At 36.7% G+C, this 17,005-nt stretch overlaps 3 protein-coding genes across 7 annotated transcripts; 1 reads left to right on the top strand and 2 right to left on the bottom strand.

The window, feature by feature from the left end:
• Positions 1–3,583: 3,583 nt before the first annotated feature.
• Positions 3,584–7,944, bottom strand: LOC119997242 (methyl-CpG-binding domain-containing protein 2-like). 4 transcript variants are annotated; one of them, XM_038844127.1, is made up of 6 exons: positions 7,798–7,928; positions 7,626–7,654; positions 6,068–6,663; positions 4,536–4,589; positions 4,260–4,417; positions 3,590–4,084 (listed from the first exon to the last, which is right to left on the bottom strand). In XM_038844127.1, exons 3-6 carry the CDS (start codon positions 6,661–6,663, stop codon positions 3,873–3,875), a joined length of 1,020 nt encoding a protein of 339 aa, XP_038700055.1. In that variant the 5' UTR covers positions 7,626–7,654; positions 7,798–7,928; the 3' UTR covers positions 3,590–3,872. The 4 variants fall into 4 exon arrangements, with proteins under 4 accessions (XP_038700058.1, XP_038700055.1, XP_038700057.1 ...); XM_038844129.1 differs by having other exon boundaries at positions 7,626–7,649; positions 7,798–7,915; XM_038844130.1 differs by having other exon boundaries at positions 3,584–4,081; positions 7,626–7,918.
• Positions 7,945–9,087: 1,143 nt separating this feature from the next.
• LOC119995968 lies at positions 9,088–12,030 on the top strand. 2 transcript variants are annotated; one of them, XM_038842451.1, is made up of 4 exons: positions 9,088–9,240; positions 9,810–10,399; positions 10,809–11,526; positions 11,635–12,030. In XM_038842451.1, the coding sequence occupies exons 2-3, from the start codon at positions 10,055–10,057 to the stop codon at positions 11,340–11,342; spliced, it is 879 nt and encodes a 292-aa protein (XP_038698379.1). In that variant the 5' UTR covers positions 9,088–9,240; positions 9,810–10,054; the 3' UTR covers positions 11,343–11,526; positions 11,635–12,030. The 2 variants fall into 2 exon arrangements, with proteins under 2 accessions (XP_038698379.1, XP_038698380.1); XM_038842452.1 differs by having other exon boundaries at positions 9,095–10,399.
• A 458-nt stretch (positions 12,031–12,488) lies between these two features.
• LOC119996983 lies at positions 12,489–13,787 on the bottom strand. Its single transcript, XM_038843759.1, has 3 exons — positions 13,332–13,787; positions 12,972–13,286; positions 12,489–12,896 (listed from the first exon to the last, which is right to left on the bottom strand). Exons 1-3 carry the CDS (start codon positions 13,785–13,787, stop codon positions 12,489–12,491), a joined length of 1,179 nt encoding a protein of 392 aa, XP_038699687.1.
• Positions 13,788–17,005: the final 3,218 nt, after the last annotated feature.

Consider the following 17,005-nt stretch of genomic DNA (forward strand, 5'->3'; position numbering starts at 1 on the left):
CAAAAATTCTTGCAGTCTTTGAAGAGGTAAACACTGTTACACTGGCTCTCTGTTCGCTCCCCAACTAACACATAGTCAGTCCTTCATCATTTTTTCTGCTTTATAGAATCAGGTCAACTTAAAGAGAATTTGACGACTCTATTTGGTTCTGAGAAATTATAAAAGGGAAACAAATCCTTAATTTTTTTGAATTTATATATAAATACGAGGAGTTGACAAGGTTTTCTCCTGTTATATTCCATATTTCTGTTTCTTTTCCTTTGCATCACTGCAATTGCTGACAGTAATGGCAGTATTTTGGTCTTGGCTGCTTAATTAGTGCAATGCAATCACGTAGAAACCCCTCTCAAATACTGAAAGATACTCCAGAAAGGAAAAAGAACGAGAAAATAGAAGATGTAGAATGAAATGAAGTTGTAGAACAAAACGTGATGGAGGAGAAATTGGGTTGCTAAGTCAAATATGCTTCTCTTACAGTCACATTTTAAGACTACACAAGCATTAGTGTACGGTGTACCCATGCCTGTGAATCACGGGGGCTTGTTGTGGGCATAACTAAGCACAGCACATGCAATTATGGTAGATTTATCAACTCATGATTTATTGTTAACATATTGTTTTCATTCGTTAGAATGTATAGATACGGCATTGCATTGATTTATTGAGGCTTGTTTTTGTCAAAATCTGTCTTCTCTGCATTGTAGCAACTTCCTTGAGGCCATTAGTTTAGCCTGCTTGTAATTTCAGCAGTCCCCTTGCATAGCCTTAATAAGTACTTTTTTTTCCTCTCGTTAAATGGCTTGATCTTTGAACTTCTACATTTGTAGGTTCTGCCTGAACGGGGCAATCTCGTGACCGAAGAAACTGCTGTCAGGATGACTGATTTGTTGAAGAGATTTAGGTAGTTATGACGTATTTGACATTTGCATAAGCACTCCAGTGGTTCCCATGGAACCATTTTGCATTTCTTTTCTGCCTCTTTTGGTTTCCTTTAGTTGGATTATGTTTCTTTCAGTGAATTCATGCTGGTAGTGACTTCTGTTGTATACATCACTTAATAAAATTTCTCTATACTATTTCAGCATGACTGACACTATTTGCTCTTGTCCACTATTCAGTTCCTAGGTCAAGGCAACTCTTTGGCTACAGCTCAAACCGTCAAGCGATCGGAGATTTTGTGAAGCGGACTCTATGACAGAAAAGATTCAATCTTTGAGATCTTTGGATGATGTCTACAGCAGTAGCAGTTGGTGTTGTATCATAATTTTTCACTTAAATGTTTACAGTACATCAAACCTGTTACTTGTAATATGTTGAGAATACTTGAATACCATACTGTTTACATATGTACAGAAACATAGCAATCAATCTGCTCAGTTGAAACGTTTTCATCATTAGAATTAAGAGTACCTGAAGGCCATGTCAATATAGTGTAAGGGTAAAAAAAAATCCGCAGATGCCTTCAGACTCTTCAAAGCTAGTCCTAGTTACCTGCTTTTAGCATCGTTAAGTGAAAATCCTGAAGCTGTTATTGTTAAATCTGTGGGTTCAGCTCTTCAAGTGAAAGATCTTACCCGGAAAATACCACATATTATAGTTCTTGACTGGCCAAAGTTCTCCAACTTTCCTGCTATCGAACCCTTGAGGCCAGGCTTATCATTGGTTTTTTGGCAGCTTGGTTCATCTGGTTATACAGTGGACGAAATTTTATACAGGGATCAAGAAGTCATTCTTGAACTTGTAACTTGTTTAAATCAACTTTTAACCACTGAAAGATACTCAAAGTTTCACTTTGGTGATTCAAAGATCAAACGTTCTAAATTGGTTACTCAAAATTTTTTTTGATACAATTTAATCACTTGGGCAAATTATGGGTATTTCGGTCAATCAACACGTTGATGTGTTGTGTTGACCACTAAAAACCATTGCATTTTGCTTATGTGACTGTCAAAAATGTCAAAATGGAAAATAATAAATGTATATTGTATGACACCTCATTTATCTTCTTCCCCTTCTAAAAAAAATCTTTAAAAACCCTAAAAAATCAGAAGTCCCAAATCAAAACCCTTGAAAAAAAATCAAAACTCCTAATTCTCATAATCTGTTTGGAAAACCCATAACCTCAAAAACCCCAATTCTCATAATCTCTTTAGAATCCTCAATTCTCATCAGACATACCCAAAGCTAACTAGAAAATGAAAACCAGAAATCTGCAGATAATGGTCAAGAACAAACCTGAACCTGTAAAGAAAATCATCAGTTCTGCCAACCAAAGTCCCAATCCACTTGATTATGCATCCTAACATCCTCCTCACTCAAGGTCCCCACCTTGGTCAAGAAATCTTTCAGCACCATCTCACCAAGAACTACATTCGCAACAAGTTGCCTCTGGTCCTTGCCCGCCACGATCTCCTTCCACACCTCCTCCATGGACTTTCTGTTGCCAATACAACTACCACGATCCCGCCCGCAACAAGCAGCCTCTGATTCGTCGTTGAGAACAAGGTGGGTTCAACGGGAACAACACGGGTTTGACGAAGATTGGGAACTGGAGTGACTTTGGGTATTTCTCCACCTCTTTCTTGGTCGACAGGGAACACTACGGGTATGATGAACAAGCTAATTTGTTGTGCAAAACCCATTTTTGCTATTTCCCTTTGAATCCCAACCCATGGCTTCGGCGTTTTGCAAGATGTCGTCTCAAATGGAGATTTGCTCTGGCCGTTTTCTGTAGGTTTTTGGTTAGGCTGGGTATCTCAGTCGCAGATTGAGGGATTGGCTGGGTTCACTTGTTCGATCTTGTTGATGAGAAAGTAGGATTGGGAAAGAAAATGGAGGGGAATAGAGGCAAAGGAATCTGAGCTATTAGAGTAGTTTATTGAGAAGGAGTTTTATGTTACCAGAAAAACGACGGTGGGATTGAAAAACTAGGTCAAAAGGTAGAAGATGAATTTGAGGAAGAAGGTGAGATGGCGTTTTCAATTTTTTAAGAAAAATTAATATCTATTACAAAATTCCACTTAATCACATTTTTTAGAAATTAATAGCTTATTGCCCGGAGTCCTCAGAATCTGAGTGACTAAAGTGTATCAAAAAAAATCTTTGAGCAACCAATTTGGAATGTTTAATCTTTGAGCGATCAAAGTGAAACTTTGAGTATCTTTCAGTGGTCAAAAATTGACTTAACCCATACCTAATCTATTGCATGCAATTAACCTTGGAACTTGTGGGGATCATCTTCACAGGCTTGTCACAGGGATAAAGAATTTATCAGCCAAAGCTATATCCTCAAGAATTCAGCACACAGAAAGGCAGGCAGGCAGGCAGAGTATATAAGTGGTGCACCCTTTGCTGATATGACAATGGGCAAGAGCCCTAAACAGGCCCTTTTTTGGAATAAGAAAAGTGAGTATAGGAGTCAGGAGAGCCTATATTGAGCTGCGGTGCAGAGAAGAGCAGTGTTGCTAATTTCTATTCTCATAATTTCTCAATCCAAATGCAACTTACCTTAACCAAACAAACTAAGTCATACCCCCTGAACTGGTTGTCAGGAACAAATTAAAGAAATTCACGCACTAGAAAATCTATCTAATATAAACAAGTGATATTATATATTAAGATTTCTGGTATGAACACAAACAGATTTACAGATTTTCAGATTTTTTTCTGCATTGTTTTTTCACACAAGACAACAGTCAAGCATGTAACACTACCTTCAACAACTTGTTCGTTGCCATCAACAATACTTGGAAGCCCTCACACTTGGTACTTGGTAGCATAATCCATTACTGTAGAGCCAAATATACGACCAGCGAAGGACATCTAGTTTCCAAAACCGTCAGAATTATGCCTCAAAATATCAACCAACATCTCTACAATGGCCATGCTCTTCTAACTTGAGGGTTGGGGATGATTGCATCCTGGTTCAACAATTGTTTTGACGGTGGTGTTCTTCTTCGTTTCTTCAATGGTTGAACAACAGGGTCGAAAAAACGAGCCTCATAATATGGTGGTGGAGGAAGTGCAGGCATACCATGCTGCAGGTCACAATAATTTGGGCTAGCCCATGATAAGGGGCTCACTGCTGCACATTAAAAAAAAGGAAAAAAATAGAAAAAAGAAAACCATTTCATGAGTGGTAAAACACATAGATCATTTAAATCCAATTGCTTTATTATGCAGGTGCCAAAAAGCAGAATGAGTTCACCAATCTTCCACCTGAGTTTATGACAACTAGTAAATCAGATTCTCCTACATACCTTCACCCGATTCCAAAAGGTTAGTATTATCGTATGAAGCTGCGGCACGAGTAGTTCTTTTTCTCACATAATTTTCCTGCAAAGGCTTTGGGGTTTGAAATGAAAATTGAGAGAGAGTTACACCATCTGTCATATACTCCGGATGTTCCATTAAATACCTGCAAATTAAAAGCACCATTAAGGATGCAGAGAATGTATTTGAACCAGGGTATCCTGCAAGATAAAATAGGTCGGCCACCAATAAGTTGTCTGCAAATATCTATAGCAAGAACTAACCTCTGGATTTCTACCATAGAGCGAAGCCTTTTCCCTGATGGTGCAACATAATACCTAATACATGTAGAAATAGAAAACTACAGAAATGATATTACCAAATTAAAAATTACTAAAATGAACTTCACAGCTCAAATCGAATTTAATTTATCAAGAAAACGTTAAGCCTTAAAGATTCAAATGATAGTCTAACAAGAGGTCCAGAACTTTTCAACCAGACCCATATAAAATCTGCCACATAAGCACTCGAACATAGAGAACAGAGGACGGTTCGGCAAAATTACAAAGGAACATATGGAAATGGGAAAGAGAGAAATAAACATTAGAATGTGAAAATAATTCCTGGCATAACTAACTAAAGCATACACTGCTAAGAAGCGTGCTGCAGCTAGCTACACTGCTAAACTCACCATACAAATAAAATAAATTCTGGTTTGTTGTCTTCTTTGTGGTTTGTTGTCTTACGAGTTTTTATATGATATTGTGTTGGCTCAAACATGGGTCGAAGTGTGTAAATGTAATCATTACTTTCGTACTAAAATGCTTTAGTAGTTATATATTTACGACTACAGAATACATGTGACACAAACTATTATTTGATGCATGAAGTAAACTTTCCAGAGACATTTCAGTAAAACGATATGGCTTTCACAAAGCAAAGAAACACTTAGGGTTATAAAATGAAACGAGACCTATTTACATAGAAATCTACATTTTCTTCTATTGTTCTACTTCTTCAAAAATTGCAAACAATGTGAGAGTAGACACATTCAAGTTTCATTCCTATCCATTCAAACCTTAAAACTTCTACTTTCAAAAGTCCAAGCTGTTTTGCCAAAAAGTTTCAATCCCAAATAACAACCTCAGATCTCTTGAAATTACTAACCTCAGGTTACTGTTAACAGCCCACGAAAATTCAGTCTTAAAATTTTTCATCCCCAGTTGTGGCCTAACCACTAAACCAATACAAACCAAAATATTACCCTAACCAAGGAAGCACAAGGAAGAAGTATAACTGTTCTGCGCTATATCACACATGCCATTATCAGCCACTGTTGATTCTCTTCCCTCTTCATGCTTATTTTCCAACTCAAAAGTAACCAGCGTTGAGAACATTTTTTACCAGCATAAAAAGTAATTTAGTAATGATGGCACCAAATGGGCACCTCCCAGAACAAACAAGAGTCAATTACACGTTATAAGATCTAGAAAAGCTGAAAGAAAACTTTCGTCTAAATCATAGGTGCAGCGAAACCAAGCACAAAACCATCTTTTCTTTAAACTATCATAGTAAGCTTCCTAAGTGTTGAGAACTAAAAGGAGTGTCCTAACAAGATACGCACAGCACAGTTGAACAGGTCAAAGTACAAAGGTTCTCGAAGTTTTTATTTATTTATATCAGAGTATGTATATTAATAAAAGTGGGAACCAAATTCCAAGTGGAGGAACACAAAAATACTTGACTACAATTAAAATTCTCAGAAACACAAATGAGGAAATTAAGAAACAACAAAAGCAAGGAAAGGAACACATACACATCTGCAAACTTTGTGCTTCCTTCACCTCTAATTCTCACTAGCCGCTGCCACCCAGGAGGGGGCTGAGCAATATTAGGTTTATCAATGGCCCAGAGCCTGCCGTCATCTTGAGAAATGTCAGTTGGATCGTCACATTGTATATCAGGTCGCCACTCACGGGCAACTTCACAGACAAAAGGCTGCTCTAGAATATGTTCACGTATTTCTTCGTACTTTTCCTTCGTTGGAATAAGCCTCCATTTAAAACACTTGGCACATTGAACTGTAAAAGCCCATATGGAAGGCAAAATTCTAGAAGGTGGTGTCAAGTGCCTTGTTAATGGTAGCGTTGAGCATCGAATAGGGTCCGAAACTGGTTCGATTTCACCATCACCATTAGCTCCAGGATCATAGAGAACCAACTGCTTAGAATTATTCTCATTGGAGGCAGCATCTTCATGCCCTGTCTCCGGAGACCTATCCTCCATAGAAGAAGAAACGTCTAAAGGCCTCTGAAAACTGCCACCCACATGGCCTGCAGTTGTATCAATGAAGCCATTTTCTTCCTGTTTCACTTTTACCCCCAACAAAGCTATTTCAGGATGTGACTGCATCTGTATAAGAGTTCAACCACCAGTTAGAGATGGAATCCCTGAGCAAAGCATGTGACAACATTATGATAAATATTCTTTAATGCTAAGCAAGTTGAGCTAAAAGAATCGATATCTTTACTTCATCAAAGGGACTACTGATGTTTGAATATTCATGTCGTTGCATAAAAACCCTACAGTGACATGAAATGACAAATCATGACAACCTTTTAACCGGAATTTCAGTGAAAGCATATTACACGCCCGAAAGGAGTGGAATTTTCAAAATAATAGGTGCCAGAGAATCTAAAGACAATTTCAGACACAACAATAGAACAGGACATCTACACTCTAAGGAACTATGGGCTTTCTTGGAAACATACGGCTGTATAATAAACGAAGCAAATCTGATCAACTGCAAAGTAAATGTTTCATCAAAATTCAGTTCAAACTTAATCCAGACTAAAAGGGGATCTAATAGTAACAAGGTTATTTAACGGACAATCTTCATCTTCTCAGTGTTCAATGGCTGACGATCAAAAGGATATCAAAGAGGCGGGTATTCATTAACCTAGTTCTTGTTCCGTGACTACCATATAATTGCAAATATAAATACTTCAACCCTCAAAAAAAGACTAATCATTTAGGTGGGCAAAGCTAAAATGGATTGTCTCTCTTCGCCTAGACCAAACTATACAGATGAGCAACACCAATGATCCCGTAGCTAGTATACATACCCTTGATAGTCCTACAGACTCAACAGTCCACTGTGAGCCTTTCCTCATTTAACTCTTACCCTTAACAGATTCATACAAAAATCAAGCTAACACAAAATTCGCAATCAAACAATTTTCAAAGCATTAAGGATCTATCACCTAACATGGAAACATCCTGATTCTTCTCAATGAGCACTCAAACAAAAAAAAAAGAAACAAGAAACAAACCAATGCTCGATCACATGAAGAAGAAAGGAAACAGAACGTTACCACAACGAGATCGCATCAATGGATCTGAGCTGAATCCAAAACAGAGCAAATCAAATAAACGGATACCAGAGAGAAGAATGTACAGAAGAACAAGAAAACAGAGGAAAGAGAGATCCGGGAAGAAGATGAAATCAGAACCGTTGCTTCAAGGAGAAGTATGAGGGGATCTTACGGTCACAAATGCGCGCGTAATTGTTAAGTGTTCGCTGTGCAGGTTGGCTCTTGCTTGGTTCGGTACTCCTCCTCGATAAGGGAGAGAACGAACGAATAAGGAAGAGTACGGATTCCGACTTCCGAGACGAGAAATAAATATTGTTTTAATATTTGTCACTATTTTAGTATTTAATAGTATGTGACTCTCCACATTCTTTCCATAAAAATTAAGGTTTTTTTTTTTTTTCAAGACTACTAACTTTCTTAAATAAATGGTTTTTTTTTCATTTTTGCTTGTAGTATGAATTTATAATATTTTGTTAGTTTTTATACTGAAGTGCATAATAAATTTTAAACACATTTTACCCATAAAATCTATGTGGCTTTTAAAATAATAATTTTTAAAATATCGTATCTAAATCATACTATTCGCGGTGTGTTATAACCGGTGCAATCGACCGAGTGACACAAAGATAATATATTTGATGGTTAGGACTTAAGATTTTTTATTTGAGTGCCTAAGTTCAATTCTCACTAATGTTATTTTTGACCTTTTTTAGCTCATACAACAAATATCCCATATCGAAAAATTAAAATTTTTTTTACAATAATGACTCTTGTAAATAAAGCATTAGGTTATCATAAAGTCATTATTAAAAAATTCAGTTGAGAATTCTTTTTGGAGATTTTGGATATTAGTTAATTTTTATTTATCTATAAATTAAAAAGTTAATTTTAGTTTTAAAAATTATAAATATATATGTGTGTAAAACCGATTTAACACTGGTTTAATATCGATAAAACGATTGATTCAACAAATTTTGACCAGTACGGCATAACCTAGTATTTTAGGTTGATTCATACCAGTTAGAGGTCCGGTACCCGATTGCATTTGAAACGATATGTATAAGTCGATATTAAAATATTAAAAATAATCATTGATTATAAACACACAAGTAGTCATGCAGGATCCACTTAACATCAAACACTCCACATTAATTGAAGATTAAATGAGGGGTCACATTTTAGGGTCTCAAATATTATTCACAAATTAGTTGTTTACTCGCTCATTATTGACCTTAGAGCGTGTACAATGGGTCCTTGAAAACAAGAAAATGAAGAACTTGAGAAGTTGATTTCCAGTGCCATGAGCCCACAATGGGTTAAAAATTGGTATTGAGTTTAACTTGAAATTGTCTACGAACTTGAGATTTCCAGGCCCTATTGTGGATACAAATTGGCCCCACAAGGCCAATACAAAAGGGACACGTATTTGATAAATTTTAAAAAAAGTTTTACCCTATTTTCTAATTGCGTGAGCATATCTCTTTCTCTTTCACGTTGTTTGGCTGCTTCCATCGCCATTATCGTCTTCCAAACAATCGTTCCAGAGATCAACAGCTGCTCCCCTCCATCATCCAAACCAGAAGCTACTAAAATCGCATCATCACGCTTCGTCAAGGTATGGGCACAATACTAGTTTCTCTAATTTCCTCTTCATATATTTCTCATATATTTAGATCTGAAACTACTTCTGATTTGTCCCGATTTTGGTTGTTCGTAGTGATTTATTCAATTTCGAGATATGCAGTTATGAGATTGATGATGAACTGTATTTTAAGTCCATAATAGAGTTTCAATCTGTATGTGCTTTAGCACGATTGGTTTGCTTTATGTAAGGGTTTTTTCTTCTCTTGAAAATCACATGGTTCATTTAGGGTTTAGCCATGTGTAGTTTCTATTTTGTCAATTACAGAACGAGAAGGTTAAAGGTTATTTAGGGTGAACTTGTATTCTTCAAATATTATACAGTGGGATTGATTTCATATTATCATTATGGGCAAGCGTTAATTTTGGATCTTTTAAAGTGTTTATTTTGCAAAAAAAATTTACGTATGCTTTGTGTTGTTTAGATGGTAGAATGCTTCAATTTATGTTTATATATTTGTCGATATTGACCCATTGTTGACTTTCATTTATTTCTTAAATCTGCAACCATTATCAATTTATCGTTGTCCTGAATCCAAACAGCTCCAATGGACCCTCCCCCTCCTGTCAATGAACAGCCTCCCACCCCATACTTTTTCCAATGGCCAGCCGATATGCAATTTCCCCCATCTTCAATGCAAGTTGCACAAGCAACAGCTTTTGCAACATATTTTCAACAACATTTATAACCCCTGCATACTCCCAACCATATTCCTCCTAATGCATGTGTATCCAATCTCACTTCTATAATTGGGGGATTAATTAACCCTCAATCACATTCATCCCAAATGCCCCCAAGTTATGAGTATCAAGCCCCTTCGACTCAGAATTCAACGCAGTCAACACAAGGGAACAATAGAAAATCACCTAATTGGAAGATAAACGAGGACGTTGCACTATGCGAATCCTGGATAAGAGTTTCAGAGGATCCAATCGTGGGTAATGGACAGGCTCATGATGCATTCTGGTTGAGTATCTGGAATGAATTTAAAGAGCGAGTTCTAGGGACAGAGCGTACACAGCGTGCATGTGAAAATAGATGGGCTTTGATACAAGCAGATGTGTCGAAGTGGAGGGCTATTGTGCGGAGGGTTCAAAGAAAGAGGTTCAGCACAACTAACCCAAATGACGAGGTAATTTTGGTGTTATAACTATATTATTTCAAAGTTTGAATTTGAAACCTCTTCATTCAATTGTTATGTTTCTACCCATATGGTTTTACACGTGAAAATTTGTGCAACAGAAAGACCTTGTTATCTCCTTCATTTATATGTATACTCAAACTGAAAAAGCTTTCTCTGTGAGGATAGAGTTTCTATATCTGATTATGCCTTTGGACTTGTGGTTAGAACAAAATTAAGGGTTCTTTTCCTTTGGACTTGTGGCATGTTAGATATGTTTTATAAATTAGAATTCATGGAGTTGTTGCATTTTGTTTCTCTGTCATGCCATTTATGTTCATGTTTAGGGAGACAACACTGGGTGACTGTTTTATCTATTATTTGACTGTTTTATCCATATGTATGTATCATTTTTTTGCAGTGGGGGGCATGCTTTATAGTCTTCAAGAAAGACCATGGGAAGGAGTTCAAATTCATGCATTGTTGGGAGGTACTTCGATTTTGCACAAAATGGCAACTTTCCACAGATGAAAAAGATGCTAGGGATGCAAGTAAAGTAGGCAAATCTGGAGGAGTTGGTACCAGCCAATCAAAGAACACAATTCCACCATGGCATGTACCATCATTCACAAATTTTGAATCATCTAGTCCAGGACTTCATAGCTTCGACGACTCTTGTAACGATCATGAGATTGACATACCTTTAATAGGAACTCCAACCTCTGGACTCAACGACAATGTAGCACAAAACAATCCTCCACCTACTATACTTCCCAACCCACCTGTACAACGACCTTTAGGCAGGAAATCAGCCAAGGAAAAACGTCGACAAACAATTACAGGTAATTCCCAAACTTCTTCAGCGGCAAGTGAGCAATTGCATGCTACTGTTTCGGCATGGAGACAAAGCTCGGAGACGCGTTTTGAGTCCTTAAAGCAAACAGTTGAAGAATAGGCATTTCATGCCATTAAAATTGCAAGGCTTGATGTTATCCAAAGGAGCATCAAGATAACGAAAGGTCTTGCAGATGCTGAAAGAGAGTTGTCCCAGCTGGATCCTAATCTGAGTTAGGAAGAGCTCGTCGCTATGCGTCTTGAGAGAATGAGGGAATTGAAGGCGCTTGATAAGGAGCATAAGGGTGAGTTAACATTTGCACAGTTTGTCTTTTTTTTAATCCATACAACTTATTATTTTCAAATAAACTGTATCAAGGCTGAGTTAATTGTGTTTTGCTTATGGAATTCAGAAATTCGAGCACTCGAATTTTCACCTGGTGGAAGTGTAGCTAGGCGCCTGAACAAGGATGGGTACAATATGATCCCATGCAATCTTGAAAACAGGTTCAATATTGAGGGAGATAGGGAAGAAGGAATGTAGGCATGAGGACCATCAGCACATCCAAGTTGAACGAGTTACTGCATCTGTTTCATTGTGTAACTTAATGACTTTAGTATTGCTTAATGCCTTTGGTACTGCATCTGTCTCATTGTGTGAGTTAATGACTTTGGTATTGCTTAATTTCATTATGGATAATAACTATGAATTGTCAAACATCGTATTAGGTATTGACTTATTATTATATGTATTGAGAAATGGATGTTATCACTTTAGACTTATTTTAGTACTGGATGAAATGTGTTGCTATTTAGGTGGTCTATCTCTAGTTTGATGATGGAAGAACGGATCAACAAATCCATTCATTGAATTGTGTCGTTTAACATTATGGTATTACACAGTTCTATATGACCTGTCTGGTTTTATCTAATTTGATATAGCTGTTACGTTTTTGTGACTTTGAGAATTGTAGTAGATATGGATGATGATTTCGCATCTTCAAAATTCCAGTTACTATTTCTATGTACCAATATTTTTCCAATATCATCTTGCATCCAACTATCAATGCTTTTCGAAAGCAGGTCAATATACTCCTCCATTATGGTCAAAAATTAGATATAAACTAGACAATTATTTCAAGGAAAACAAAACACAGATGCATAGTAGGTTAGAAATTTCCTAGGTATCATAATTAGCAAACATTGATTACTTTAATAATATAGTTCTCTAAGCATTACAACATTCCATCCAAAGTCTGAATCAATACTACGAATGGCTACTCTCTCCCCCGAAATTCGTCCACAAATGGTCCATTAAGTCACGCCTTAGCATACCGTTAATTGACTTATCCCTAACCTGTTGCATACGTGAATGGATGTAAGTTCCCAACCATTCCTCATTATGGTGAAGCAAATTATCTGGAATACTGTCCCTACCAAGTGGTTGCCACGGTTCTATTCCAAGGTGTCGCTCATCCTCTATTATCATATTATGCAATATGATGTAGCATTGCATAATGTTCTTTATGGTTTCTGTATCCCAAAATCTCACTGGACCTTGTGTTATTGCCCATTTGGCTTGCAAAACCCCAAAAGCTCTCTCGACATCCTTTCGTGCGGCCTCCTGTTTCCTTGCAAAATGTTTCTCTTTTTCTGTTCGAGGATGCTTGATTGCCTAGATCAATGTGGCATAGTGAGGGTAAATACAATCAGTCAGATAGTACGGAATGTGATACACCCTATCATTTACCTTGTAAGGAGTTTGTGGGGTTTGACATTGAATGAACCTATCAAATAGTGGTGAGTGGTCGAGCACAGAGATGTCATTGTATGTCCCCGCCATACCAAAGAATGCATGCCAAATCCACAGGTTCATAGACGCAACAGCCTCAAGAATCAATGTCAGCCTTCCCGTGTGGCCGACGAACTGACCATGCCAAGCAGTTGGACAATTATGCCACTCCCAATGCATGCAATCTAGAGAACCGATCATATCGGGAAAACCACGAGCCTCATTTTCAGCTAATAGCCGGGCGAGGTCCGCTTCATTAGGTGCTTGTAAGTACTGCTCAAATTAAATGCTAACGATGGACTCACAAAATAAACGGACTGTATCTATCGCAGTAATTTGTGCAATCATAAGAGCATCATCCTCCCGATCGATAGGACTGCCATAAGCAAGAACTCGTAATGCAGCTGTCATCTTCTGTATTGATGAGAAACCAGGCCTCCCCACACAATCATATTTCAATCTGAAATAAGGTTGACTCTCTTCTAAGTCAATTATGATATTATGAAGCAACTCTCTCCTCATTCGAAACCTGCGATGAAACATGCGTGGTGGGAAGATACAATCTGGTGCAAAATACTTCATAACAAGATCGTTGTGTGCTTTTGCACGATCCCGCCTAATGAATGTACGTTGACATACTCTTGGAGGCTCGAGCTTTTCCAATTCTTCAACAACCTGCTGCACCATGGCTATCTCTTCTAGTTCCTGTTGTTGTATGTTGACATATTGCTCCACAAATTGCCATCCATTAGGCCAAACATAAGGATCTGACATTGGATGGGAAGTTTTGTTGCAACCTTCGCAAGTTTAAATGAATCGGTGGTACCTCTATACTCAAGATAATACCAAGTATTGTGGTGATGATGATCAGAAAAACATGCTATGCTCCCGATGAAGTTGAAAATCAACAATAGATTAACCCAATCATATCAAACATCAGCAAATCCATTCCCAAACACACGGAGTAATTTAGGCAAACAACTTGTATACATTGTTGAGAGAAAAAGCACAGACCTACAAAAGAGGGAACAAAGAAGGGGTTTTTATTAATAGCCAATCCATTGTCGCACCATTCTCGTCTTTTGATTCTCTGTAGCGAAGAGAGATACTCCTGGAAAATATTAATATCAGTGTCAAACGAGTTACTCTTTGCTGGTTGTAGTCAAAAGATGCATTAGATGCAAATGAAATAAATGTGGTTGTTCAATATATCACTCAACTTTAATGGGGAAAAAGATACAAATGAAAAAGTCTTTCAAAATCAACTCACATGCTAGTTTCTCTTTTTATTATTTTTTGTCACTACATGCTTATCTTTAGAAAATGTTTCAAGGCTACTACCGTAGGATAAAAAACACTAAACAAATGCTAGATATACATGTACATAGTATGAAATTCTACTATAATTTTTCTTCCAAGAATTGCTTTTGCATCTCCTCCTCCTTTTCTTGCCTTTTAGCATGTTTCAGTATGGAGACTTTGTAGCTCAGACTAATATTACTGAAGTTCTTCAGTGAAAGATCATTCTCGTTTATGATCATATTTGTTGAAGAATCATTGTGTAGACTGCTCTCGTTTATGTTTCAAGTGTATAAAAATTGGTACCCATTGTAGGAGTTCTCTTGAAAATATAGAGATACACAAAAATCAAGACAAAATATAGCACTTGAAACAATATCCCCATTGGAGTTGCTCTTATATGATAAAGTTCTATCCATAGGTCCTAACCATTTATGGAAAGCTATAAAGCCGGAAAAAAATGACACCACCTGATGCCACAACGTTAGACTACAAGTTTTGCAAATGATGATGATTGTAAGTGTTGAAATGATGATTAAGCCTGTCAAATACAATTATTCCTTATCAACAATACCATGTCCATTCATGTTTCAATTTCAAAATCGTACTTTTTTTTACTTGTAATGAAAACAAAGTATATCACAAACCATGGGCGGACGCAGGATTAAAAGTCAAGATGGGCAAAGTCTTGCGAGGATCCTAGGACAATGCTACGAATTTTTTTTTGAATTATTTATTAATTATGTTTTCAAATGGTATAATCAATTCCTTGGATAACACATTTTTTAAGATTTTTCTTCTAATTTGTAAACCCATCAACAACAAAAGAATTGTCACCCCCTCGATATCCAATTTCTTGTTTGAAAAGATAACAACAAAGGTAAAAAGACACTATAGTGTACTCCAATCAAATTATTACAAATTCAGGGAGTGCAAAATTTTTTTTTTTTGGATGCTTATTAATGTTGTGCTATCATATCTGTTGACAAAATTTATAGATTACTTTGAATTGCTAATACCTTGTAACACTTTAGAGCAATTACAACAGCAGCAATTTGTTAGGGAATGGATGGAGAAAAAGTGAAATTTGTTGGGGCATAGATGAATAAATGGATACAATAGTGACATTTTACTGGGTTATTTTTGTTGGACCAAGTGGTGTAGCATGAAACTTGTTTTGCTCGTATATTGGCTTCCTTTTAGCATATCATCCTAACCTTAGCTTTTCTATAGCAGAAGACATAGAGACTTTTTTTACAAGCAATATATAACAATTTAACAGAGACTACTAACAACCATCTCTTACAACAAGAACCACAAGCAACTTCAGTGGATGTTTAACCAAAAATCCTACAGAACCATCAGTACATGATATCCTCAAATATCTGCAAATGAGTCTAAAATGCCTTCAAAAATTTGCCTACACCACCACTTCATGATAACCCAAAAAAATGCCTTATGCAATCTACAAAATAAGCCTGCAAAATGCCTTCAAACATGCCTTCATGATAACCCCAAAAAAAGTTTAAAAAATCTACACAAAATGCCTTAAAAATCTCCATCAATATGCCTTCAAACTATAGAAGAATTAGGGAAAAAGAAAGGAGAAATAAAAGAGTTTATGACAAATCATAGAAACCTAACAACAAATGAGATTTTCGTGTACCCACAAAATGGAAGAATAATGGTAGAACAGAAGAGAAATCGAAAGGATTTTCGTCTACCCATAGAAGACCTAGCGATGGGAGCAAGACAAATACAAAGAAAACGTAAGGAAATAAGAGAAGAGAAACCTAGTGATGGGAGATTTCTTGTCGGGCTTCCTAATCTCACGCCTCGTAGGAGACTGGTCCGTCTTTGTGAAGGAGGAGGGCAACTGCGACTGGATTGAATGAAGGCAACATAGTAATTGGAACGAGTTTGACCAAATATGGGTTAAAACATGTTGCTTGGATCTCAAACATTATTGGATTTATCCAACAACTGGGATTGGAAGTCCGCATATTAAAAAAAGGGAAAATTAAAGATTAGTCCCTTATAGAAGAGTTTTATTTCAAGAATGATACTCTTAAAAGTCTTATTCCATAAAGTCCATGTAGTTTGAACTAATATTCCAAAAAAAACAAAAAATTAAAAAATATGGTTTTATTATCTAAAATACCCTCATCTTCATCCTCAAACATGACACATCCTCTTGCACATGATTCATTTCTGAGCTCCGTCGGAAGCTTCGTCTCTGCCCCTCATGACTTATTCGAGAGTTCTATGCCATTTTTTTAGTGATTTTTCATCTCGATTTTTGTTGTATTCAAACTATATTTACTCATACTCACCACGTAACCTATAGATCTTGTTGTTTTCATTCGATTTGTCATCACATCATTATTTTTGACATTTTTTGTGGTGATTTTCGTGGTTTTTTGGGATATGCAGACTATAGGTGATATGTTATCTGTTTCGATTAATTTGATATCTGTCATAATGTTATCTGTCTTGTCAAATGTTATTCGTATTTAATGAAATGTTATATGTTTGAAGTTTCGAAACAGATAACATATCATAACAGATCCGAAACAGATATTATATCTACAAATTTAGATATGATTTCAGAAGGAAAAAAAAAGAGTTCGAAAAAGCAATAAAATCTCATAGGTGATGCGCCTTGGTCCGTGGAGTTGATTGAGGGTGTTGAT

Source organism: Tripterygium wilfordii, chromosome 4 (assembly GCF_013401445.1).
Source record: "Tripterygium wilfordii isolate XIE 37 chromosome 4, ASM1340144v1, whole genome shotgun sequence".
NCBI lineage: Eukaryota > Viridiplantae > Streptophyta > Magnoliopsida > Celastrales > Celastraceae > Tripterygium > Tripterygium wilfordii.